An 11,789-nucleotide genomic window follows, 5' to 3' on the forward strand; every position below is an offset into this window, starting at 1 on the left:
AATAGTTATATGTAAATAAGATGATCACTCTGGAAGTATTTTGTAATTTTATATAATCAGTGTGACCAATTTAATGGGGCACTTTTTTTTGGTTATCACTCAGAACCCAAGGTACTGTATTATTATTATGGAGCCTACTTTGGGGCATGCCTCCATTCTTTCTTAATTTGCATGATCATGCAGTTTTAAACATGTGAATGGATTTCTGTGTATATATTTATAACTCCAGTTTTTTCATGTTGATGACTTATCAGAACTGATTTTTCTTCCAAATTTGGACTGTTGGTGATATGATATTCCTTGACACAGAAAAGTTAGACAAGAAAATAGTCAAATGAGGGGCATGACTTTATATGTTCTACACCATACACAATTTTGTCCTTTACTTTTTGCCCATGCCTTTTTGATATATGTCCATTTATTATGAATCAATTAAAAAACATAGAGCAAATAAGAAATAATCATTGTTAAAACTATATGTGTTCACAGATAAATGATCAATTAGCAAGTCTATAGCAGTGGCTTATGGGATAAGTGGCCCTGGACAGAAATCCTACTGCATCCTGGGCATGTCACACTTCTACTAACTGAGGGAGCAATTTCATTCCATTTCATTTCTCTTCAAGCATCTGGTTCAGCCTCACACTTCGGTACTGAGCTGAAGCCTTGGCTTTTATTTTGCTCACTGAGAAAATGGAGACCATCAGAAGAGATCCTTGCTGTTTTTCTGTCATGAAATCTCCCTATCTCTCTGTATCAGCAGTCTCTGAATTCACTTCTGCACAATGGGTGTACCATCCGTGCTCTGGTCAATAGCCAGCGTGCCCTGCTGGCTTGCTTCTCTCTGTCTCCCACACAAGGAATTGGCTCTGGCAGTTATTCTTCCTTCTGCTACATTATCATCATTTCCCCACATCTCGTCTGGATCTTTCCAATAGGTGTGCATACACTATAACATCTCCCAGTTTTTAGAACACCTTCCTTTAATACCAGAAGCTTCTCTAAATGCCGCCCCATTTTCTACTCTCCTTTAGAACAAAATCCTTCAAAAGAGTTGCCTGTGCTCACTATCCCCTCATTCCTTTCCCACCGTCTCCAGTCACACTGCCGTGCCTGCCATGGTACTGCATCTTTTCTTGGCACCTGTCACCAAACACCTCCACTGGGCCAAATGCAAAATATAATTCTGTCTCTTTGCTTAAACTCTCAGTGTGTGGACAGTTGATCAGTCCTTCCTTTTGGATATGCTTTCTTTACTTGACTTCCAGGCTGTACTGTCTCTAGGATTTTGTCCTCCCTCATGGACCACTCCTTTATACCTCATTTGTTGTAGAAGATTTGTCCTGACCTCAAAATGTTGGTGGACCTCATGGCTCAGTTCACAGAAGTCTTCTGCACTCATTCCATCTACACTCACCCCTGGGTTATTTCCTCAAGTCTCAGCCATTAAATACCACACACATCTTCATCCACAACTCCTATCCTGACTCATACTTGCAGCTTCTTCTTGGATGTCCCTCCTCTTCAATGTAACATGGTCAAAACAGAATTCCTGATCCCCCCCATAACTGATCTCTCCCCTCAGCATTCCTCAGCTCAGCAATGGCACCACCATTCACCTGGGAAATTAGGTTCAACACACTGACAACATCTTTAACTCCCTCATTTTCTCTTAGCAAAATACCCTCCAAACTCACTTGAACAGCAGAATATATCACCACCTCTGCTGCTGTCACTCCAATCCATGCTGTTGTCATCTTTTACCTGGATTGCTACAGTAGGTAATTTCCCTATGTCTACTCTTGCTCCCACTCCTCCATTAGCATAGTCTTTATAGGTTCCAAATTACACCATGTCCTTTATTAAAACCCTGCAATGACCCCCAAATCCATTTCAAATAGAATCCAGAGCCCTTAGTATATTTTCAAGGCCTAGAATTGGAAAGGATCTTGAGGGATCTAGAACCTGCCTGTCCCTCCAACCTCTTTTCCTTTCCTTCTCCATGGCCCACATCAGCCACATTGGCCTCTCCACTGTTCTTGAACACAGCTGATGCTTCCCCTTCTTACTGCCCTTGCACTTATTGCCTCCATGGCTGGATTGCTCTTCCTCTGGACACTCATGACCTCCTCTCTCATGCCATTGAGGTCTCTGCTCAAATGTCACCTAATAACATGTTCTTCCTATGATCTTCCTGCCCAGTCTGAATTGTTATGTAATAATAAAATTGCACTCCTTTTCACTTTCTCCTCTCTCACCCTGATTTATTTTCCTCCTGAGCTTAGCTGTCTGGTAGGATCTTTTGTACCCGCTGGCTTAATGCTTGCTCCCTCTGTTTACATCTGAGTTCCACAGGGTCAGAGGCCATGTCTGTTTTACTCGGTGCTGTTATCCCTCCACACAAAGAATACTACTTTGCACAGAGTAGAGGCTCAATAAATGTTTATTGAATAAATTAGTGAATTATTGATGAACTCAAAACCCTTACAACAGATTGATGAAACCTGTAATGTAATTTGTCCGTTCTCATCACTGGCCATTCATTAGCTTCATAGTTCACAGGCAGGTTCTCCTGTGGGGGAAAGTACGTAAAACACACACACTACATAAGGCTATGTATGAAAAAAAGTTGAAAATGAAGTCTGAGAGTTGTTTTCATTATTTTGATCCCTTCGTCTTCTTCGTTAATGACCTCTAGTAGTCTTTGGCCATTAGAAACGTATATTACAATAATTAGAGTATTCCTAAAAACTGACATTATAGTAGCACTTAAATTCTGCTGAGGGAAGTTCAGATCAGTCCAACATAATAATAATAATAATAACAACAGCAATTAATAATTACCAAGACCCAAAATAAGGTGCTTTATTTACATTGTCTCTGATCTTCACAACAATTCTCAAAGAAAACTATCCCATTCTAAAGATAAGAAACATTAAGCTCAGAGCCATTAGGTGATTATGCTAAATTCACAGAGCTTTGCTTAATTTCTTATGAGTTTCAGGCTAGCTTTGGAACAAATTTTAATATGATAGGTTCATTCAAGTTATACCTGCTGGAAAAATTAATTTAATAACCAGAGTCATCTTGTCATTTTTTTTAAGTAGAATAGGCTTTAGTTTCACTCATTCCTGTAAGACCTTATAGAACTATTCAAATAGAGTTCCCTGATAGATTATATCAAGTAGATAGGCTAAATTCAGGAAAAATTGGCCAGAGATTCAACTAAACTAGAAAAGGCAACATAGATGCTTCAACTGGCAACATATTTGAATAAGAGCAACTGACTGTATAAATCACACGAGGAAAGAACTTTAGTTTTTATATTTTCATAGGTGAGAATTAAGTCTGGAATGTGCTATTTTCAGCTAATCATATATATTTATCATTGTAGAAAATACAATTGTAATAAACCATCCTCAAAAAAAAAAGCCAGTTGTGTTCATGAGTAGCAGTGTGATTAAGTGGCAATGGGTGATATACATGGCAGAAATAAAAGATCTGGACTCCTTCACTGTTTGATTGCTTGATTGCTTAGCAAAGAGTTAAAATAAAAAGGTACTTTAATATTTGGTTCACTAAGTTCCCTACATATTTTTAATTAGATAAACAGAAGTACAGGTGGGAATGTGCTGCATATTCATTTGTCTTGGCATTTGGGGGCTGGCTTTTAAGATTGAAATACTAATGTAATTGTGTTGAGATGAACAATAAGGAAGTACAGTAGTTCAGGAATGAAAATGTTAAATTAAATGGACCATGTTTAACATTGTTGTTGATCCTGAGGAACAGTTTTTCCAGTATATGGAGCATTTCGATTCCATCCAGCATATGTTCTCCACAGTTTTCTCTGCTCTAATTCATCTGTGTTTTTCGACAGCTCCAGATGGCCTGCTGCCTCCGAGGCTTTCATCTGCCACTCCAACCAGTCTTCAGGTTGTCTGGTTTACACCAGCTCGCAACAACGCTCCCGGCTCTCCCAGATACCAACTCCAGATGAGGCCTGGCCACTCCACCCATGGATTTATAGAGTGAGCATCCTACTTTGTCCATCCTCCTCACTGTCGCCTAGATTATACAATGTGGACATAATTTACTTTGTCTTAATCTTTGAATAGGTCAGTTCTCATTTGCAACAAACAAAGGCCGCCTTTTAAATGTACAAATAAACAAAAGACAAGTAACACTCTAGGGGATAATTACTTGCTTTGCAAAAATCTCTATTTTTCATTTATATAACATTAATATTTCTTCCCCCTTAACTTTCCATTAGCATATGTATTGCATAAAGCAAGCATAAACCTGAACTGAAAAAAGAAAATGCTGTCTGAACTATAGATACAAAATTATAATACTTAGTCTATTCCACGTGGCAGTCTCAATAGTAGTCTAGAATTTTCTCAATACTACTAGAATTTACATTTCATATAAATGCAATAGTACAAACCCTCAACCAAATGGCTCATTATTTTAAGAGAGATCTCATATGACAACAGAAAATTACAGTACTTAACTGTATGTTGACATTCTCTGAAAATTCTTTGCAATAAGATTTTACTTGTTTTTTTAAAATTTCTTTGAATATTTAAAGCTTCCTAATGAACATTTCTTTCCTATGTAGGTTATTTTCCAATCCTTCTGCATCGTTAAGCTATGAAGTGAGAGATCTCCAACCATACACAGAATATGAGTTTCGGTTGGTTGCCTCCAATGGATTTGGCAGTGCACATAGTTCCTGGATTCTCTTCGCGACCACAGAGGACAGTAAGTGGTCTGAACAATACACTGCCAAATGTTGTCTACATTAGGGACGATTAAATGTCTTAAGTTTTTCCAAAACAGAGAAATAAGCATCCACTCTTTTCTTGACAGTTAGTGACAATAATCTCTTCTAGGGCAAGGGTAGTCAGACTCTTCCCGAAAGAAGAAAAATGTAGGCTTGGGGGATTTCTAGGGTGAGGACTTCAGAAGAAAAACTACTACAGGAAGAAGTAATTTGCAATAAATTTCAACATGGTCCCATTCTGTCCTTCAGGATACATCTAGGTATCCTGCAAGAGGGAAGTTATCATGTTCCACTCAGTGTGATCTGCTTTGGAGGAATTCCAGCAGGCAGAAGAACATGGAATAGGAGTCTTACTTCATGAGGATGCTTACTATATCATTAAATGTTTTCCTGGAAACAGAGTCCATTATACTTTTAGTCACACCTGAAAGACAGACTTCAGAATAGAGAAATATAATCTGATAACAATGATTCTGCACTATTACAAAGAGTAGATTGGGATTGCCTTATTTTTTAATCAAGAGACTTTTCTAGTTTTTCATGAAGGAGTTATGTTTACATATATATGTCTTGACTAGGTTATACATAGAAAATAAACATATGATTGTAATACTTTGTTTTATACAAATTACTTCTATAAAAGCATATATATGGAAGTATAATTTTTTTTTAGAAAAGTTTGAAATTAAATCAAGCTCTATGGAGTGAATGAGGACACTGTATCTTTGAGCAATGAGGTTTTTAGGGTTAATCTTGTCAAGTCTTTTAATCAGAGGCTCCTTAGTGGATGTGGCTCAGTTGGCCAATTGCCATTCTGGCTCTATATCCAATGAGGACCTGAATGACTTTCAAAAGGCTAGATATTAATCAGAAGACATGGTATTTGAAACAATATCAATTATATATTAAATAGATTCTTTTATTTCTCTAATAGCCTTAATTATATTATTTTAGTGAGGATAAGACATCAAATGAGATAGAATCAGAACTATTTACCTTCCTTAAAGCTTCCTTTATTTTTTAAAAAGGCCATTATGAACAATAATATATAATACTTCATTCTTCTCTCCCAATTTGTAATTACTCCCTGGGAGCAAGTTAGGTACTTTACAAGGGCACATCCAGTCCTTTTGGTCTCTTGGGTACCATTTAGTAAATTATCAGCACAGCGCAGTAAACGACACCCAAGACCCAGAAAGCATTAATGCACTACTCAATGCACCTACACCCCATTTAGGGGGAACATCACACACACTCTGGGGAATCTAACAACATAGTCACCAACTGTATACAGATTTATGAACTGAAGAGCTCACCCTCAAAGTAGATTGTTAAAGAAACATTTCTTTAAAAGCAACTGAAAATAGACTTTTAATTCTCCTTGGATATAGCTTGTTTGAAGGCACTCAGTAAAGGTTAACTAAAAATAATTATTCAGACCACTGCAGAGGTGGTGGCTCCTTAGAATGCCACCTTGAAAGAGGAGGGACATATATACTCCTTTTTTGCCCCCCCCCAATTTCTATTCCCACAGAGAGAGGGCAACACCTGGATTTCCTCAATGGTGATTCTTCTTCACTAGAGGCCATGAACTTTTATCTATAGGCAGGAAGTTATCACATAAATAAAGTATAAAACATTGCAAAGTACCAGTTAGCATAGCATTCTTTGTTGAGCAAACTTCTCCTGCCTTACCTTACTACAAAACAAGTCTTGCAGACTCTATGTGGTTAGAATTTTCATGCACGCAGACGTTGCCTTCTTTGTGATTTGTAGGGCCTGGGTTTGAAGTGAATAATATTAACACTTCGTCTTATTTAAGAATTGGTAACACATGACTATATAGCTGGTATTGACCCAAGAAACCCAGCCATCATTTTTATGTAAATCCTTTCTGTGAAACCAATGACTTCTTTCTTCTTCTGCTTCATGTGCACACTGCAAAGACATATACATTATGAAAGAGCCAAAGGCTGGCCATTTGCCCCCCTAGGTTAAGTCACCAGTGCTTGCTTACCCCTGAGACATAATGGCAGTGCACTCTATATTTTGGGTGTCAGTGGAGATGGATGCCATCTCTGGAACGATGTGCAATTGAGTTGACAAAAGAGTGAGTGATTGGCATTGGGCACAAGCAGTTTTTTTCTGTCAGGGCTTCACAGCATTGCTTATGAAACCACCCATGATGACAGCTCCATGCCAGATTTGCACTTGATCCTGACCAGCACCGCCCATTTGCCCAAGTGCAATTTCTAATGTAAAAATTCTACATATCATCTTACAGAATAAAACAGAGAAGTCACCTCATGCCCACATTTAAATTTCATACCATCAATAGGCACCTTTCTGCATCAGCCAAAGCCTCTCGAAACTTCCTGGTGCCAAAAAAGGTCACCAAGAGCAATATTTTTAGTGTGATACAGTAAGACTGTGATTTTCGTCAAGCTTGTGACATGGCTGAAACCAGAAGGAGATACCTAGGCGGGAAATGAACTGTACACAGAGAAACAAATGCTCTGAGTGCAAAGAGAAGTTCTCATGGACAGAGAAAAGGGTTGTGAAGAATCTTAATAGATTTTTTTTCAAATAATTTGTCATTTATATCAGAGTGCCACCAATACCCAGTTCCATGCATTTTTAAAAACCTAGTGCGCTGATGCCAAATAATAATAATGCACATTTCCTATGAATATTTTAAATCCTGTTAAACGTGTGTTAATAAAAGATGTTTGTTCCAGCCAACTTGGTCAGTGTCGTGTTCGACTGTTGGCAACCAGATAAATACAAACAACTCACGGTTCTTGTTTTGTGTGTGTGTGTGTGTGTGTTTTGTTTGTTTTTGGTTTTTGGTTTTGGGATGCTGCTGGCAGTCATATCTGCATTTTGCAAAAATACATTAAGATTGTGTTAGACTCAGATGCATATGATTGATAACATGAAGACACTTGCCAAAGCACGGAAATTTTTGGATATTTTTTAACCTGGAATAGCCATCACTCCTGATTATATTATTGTTCCCTTTCTCTTGTGTGCTCACAGTTGTTTTCTGTGCAGTATATGCATATAGACATTGTAGTTGGCTGGAAGGGTAAGTTCCCTGTAACTTTAGCATGTGGACATGTACTTCGGCCTACTAAAATCCTGCCCTGTGGAAAATACGAGATAACCCACTTTTCTTTAAAAATGTGGATTCCCTAGACCACCAAAAGTCAGCTAATCTGTTTTTCTCAAAGTTTTTCAGGTAACAAGATTGAAATATGGAATATCTTTATTTCAGCCATTTTAACAACAAACATTTATGGTATACACAGGCAATCAGATGAACCTAATGAAAATGAGATTGTTTTCTAAAAATTACTTCTCTCCTTCCAAAACAAAACAAAAACTCAAATTGGTTCTGGAGTGGGCCATTGAGTTATATATTTTTAAAAGACTTTAAAAATTTGATCATTTTACATTAATTTGAAGTTAAAGACTCAACATTTGTATTTTTAACCACTAATCGAAGAGGCATTATTAAACAAAATCTGTGGGATTTGAACAGTTTATTCTGTAGATTTACTTAGGCAACTTTTCATGAGCTCATCATTTTGCTAACAGACTGATTGTGAGTTTTGCCTGGAGTATGCTAGAACAAAAGACTATGTATCCTGTCACCTATACAGTGGAATTTTAGGTATTCTTTACATACTTTATATATTCATTATATTGGACCTTGCTGTTATTTTTCCCATACTTAACAATTGCACCGTGAACAAGGGATGAAGCAATGAGGGATACTATTCTAGTATCTGGATCCTGCTTTACTTTTTCTGTCAGCATTTTTTAGTTTCCTCTCCCCAACCCCTCATCCATCTCTGAGATTCTCACAGCAGGTTACAAAGGAACAGAGGTTCTTCTGCAGTGAGACAGAGAGACATTGCAATGTTCGTGGACATCTGTATCTAACAGAACACATTTCTTCCTCATTTGTTGTCTGGCAAAATCTGCTCATTTATCAAGCCTCTGCTCAAATGTCACCTCCTCTGTGAAGCCTTCCCTCCTCCTTGCTACCGTAGAATTGTGATTTGTATTGTGCTCCATCAATAGCCGCTTCTGAACAGTAACTTCTCAGGACCTAAGTCTCTGTCTCATTTATCTTTGTACCAAAGCCTCCCCTTATCTGCCATTTTGCTTTCTTTTATTATGAGTTATGGCTGTTAATCTCTTACTGTGCTTAATTTATAAACTATCATAGGTATATATGTATAGGAAAAACATAGTATGTATAGGGCTCAATAATATCTACAGTTTCAGGCATCCACTGGGGGTCTTGAAATGTATCCCTGCAAATATGGGGGGATGACTGCATATTCAGTGCCTGGTGGAGGATCCGATATAGAGCAGGTGCCCAAAAATTGTGAGTTGAAGTATTGATTAAGAAGACTTTTGTATAAGCAAACCCATGAAAACTCAACCAAGCAAACCTTATCTGGGTACCTGTCCTGTCCCAGGGATTGAAAGAGACATCAAAATTACAAGGATGATGAAGACACTGTTCTTTCCTTGAGGCACCCATTATCTAGCGATGGGAACATAGAGTGAAACCATAGTTAGAGTATAGAGAACTAAGGCTTCTGTGAGAGCAAGCCCAGAGGCCGAGCATTTCCCTCAACATGGGATGTCAGGCAAGCCTTCCCTGAGGAGAAGACCAAGAGAAGGAATAGGGAATGATTTATATTTGGAGTTCACTTTAATATCACATTTCAAATTTATTTCCTCACAATTGGCCCAGAAGAGGGCAGAAGAAGCAATTGCTGTTGGGTTGTCTGCTGACACAGGAGACCCGGGGGGTGGCTTGCAGGGAACACCCTTTCTGCCAGTGTTTTCAGCTTCTGTCTGAGATAAGGCAGGTGAGGATGAGAGACAAATGTGAGCAGGAAATCCCAAAAGCAATCCTCATTCTCTGTGTTGGTCAGAGGCAGACTGCTGCCTGTCCCTTTGACTCAACATTGACTGTCTTGACTAGGATAATGAATGTTCTAATTAGAGAGGCGTCTGCTAGCCCCAAATCATGTCTATTTCAAAATGAAGCAGGGAAGGATATATAGGAAGAGAATTCCAGAAGGAAAACACTTTTTTTCTTATTCTCAAAACCTATACTCTGAGTCTTGTGACAGGGAGAAGTAAAACTGTGGTATGAAATTCGATTAATTGATCAAGATAATTCTAGAGCAGGATTTTCTAGATCATTTCATAAATATATTTGTGCTCTTAGGAGTATTTAAGTTTTGAAATTAATATTGCATGGCCAACATCTTTTTATTAGTGTGCTTTAGAATTTGAAGTCTCAATCTGCACCTTAAAAATGTTCTCTGCGAGAAAAACATGTATCATATGATCTCACTGATATGAGGAATTCTTAATCGCAGGAAACAAACTGAGTGTTGTTGGAGTGGGGGGTGGGGTGGGAGGGATGGGGTGACTGGGTGATAGACACTGGGGAGGGTATGTGCTCTGGTAAGCGCTGTGAATTGTGCAAGACTGTTGAATCTCAGATCTGTACCTCTGAAACAAATAATGCAATATATGTTAAGAAAAAAAAAAGAAGAAGAAGAAGGTGGTGGGAGGGGAAGAATGAAGCGGGGGAAATCGGAGGGGTAGACGAACCATGAGAGACGATGGACTCTGAAAAACAAACTGAGGGTTCTAGAGGGGAGGGGGGTGGGAGGATGGGTTAGCCTGGTGGTGGGTATTGAGGAGGGCACGTTCTGCATGGAGCACTGGGTGTTATGCACAAACAATGAATCATGGAACACTTCATCTAAAACTAATGATGTAATGTATGGGGATTAACATAAGAATAAAAAAAAGAGTACAAAAAAAAAAGAAGAAGAAAACAAAGACACACAACCCTAAAAAAAAAAAAAAATGTTCTCTGTGAGAGAAAAAGAGGAACATTTTAAAATTAGAGTGGAGCATATTTGCATCAGTAGATTTTATTTTATTTAATGGAGAAACATGAACTATAGATTTCAGTAGTCCTGCACAATTATTTTGCTTTCTTCATTCTAAAGAGGCTTCCTAATTGTTTTAAATATTAATTTCTGAATGCTGATATATTTATCCTTTCACACAGTGATTATAGGTATCTTATTTTATCCGTAACAGAAGATCCATGATGAAAAGTAAATTATTTCATCTGCTGATTTAGAGAGCAAAATGGCTCTGTATGCATATCACTACATAGTTTGTATTCTGGCTCATGGATCCCACCCCCCAAATTCTTGTATTTCCAGAATTAATAAAAGCAAATACTTATTATTTTTTTTACATTCTTATTTTTATATCCTAAGATCCAAAGCTAAAAGCAACCAACAGAAACTCCTTTGAAAGGATGGATTGATTAATGAAATGTTCTATCCACCTGGTCTCAAATTCCCCCCTGAGCTCTTGGATCTCTGTTGGCCATGTAAGGCATACTGTTTTTCCAAATTGGGAACTTCCAGTTCTTTCAGGACATTTTTGATGCTTCAATGAATTCTCACATCGACACTTTTAATTTTCTGTCCCAAACTTTCAAGGAAGACTCCATAACCATTCACCATACAATATGCCCCAGTTCTAGAAGTCAAAGCATTCTTCCTAAACTATATTCTGCTCTCTCGTGGGAAAAACGGAGAAAAAGAGTTTCCCAGTATTGGTTCCCCTACTGGCAGATTATCAAATAGTATCCTTTCAATTTCACCAAGCTTCTAGTCTTCAAAACCTCCTTTTATTAGACAACGATGCCATACGTGTGTTACACAGCCCGTTTCCTATTTTATCAGTTGTCAAGAAGCTGCACGTTCATTTTTGTGCAAAACAGAGTACACATTTTTAATATTTGCTTTGGGATACAACTATCATACCCTCTTCATCATCACAACATTAATATTTCTTTATTTTATTGGTCCTATTTCATTTAAGTCTTTTATCATGAGGTGTCAAAAATCCTTTTTGGGGAGTAGTTGAGGTATAAAAT

The 11,789-nt window shown here is 37.9% G+C and overlaps 1 protein-coding gene across 1 annotated transcript in view; it reads left to right on the plus strand.

Annotated features, from left to right (window-relative positions):
• Positions 1-11,789, plus strand: part of USH2A (usherin) — a 701,438-nt gene that overhangs the window by 450,163 nt on the left and 239,486 nt on the right. Inside the window, exons 38-39 of the mRNA XM_045876094.2 lie at positions 3,881-4,031; positions 4,622-4,764. Coding sequence (XP_045732050.2) covers positions 3,881-4,031; positions 4,622-4,764 — 294 coding nt within the window. The remainder of the gene's footprint in view (positions 1-3,880; positions 4,032-4,621; positions 4,765-11,789) is intronic.

This window comes from Mirounga angustirostris, unplaced genomic scaffold (genome assembly GCF_029215605.1).
Source record: "Mirounga angustirostris isolate CCGP_5_RB_7025 unplaced genomic scaffold, mMirAng1.0.hap1 SCAF_6, whole genome shotgun sequence".
In the NCBI taxonomy this organism is placed as follows: Eukaryota; Metazoa; Chordata; class Mammalia; order Carnivora; family Phocidae; genus Mirounga; species Mirounga angustirostris.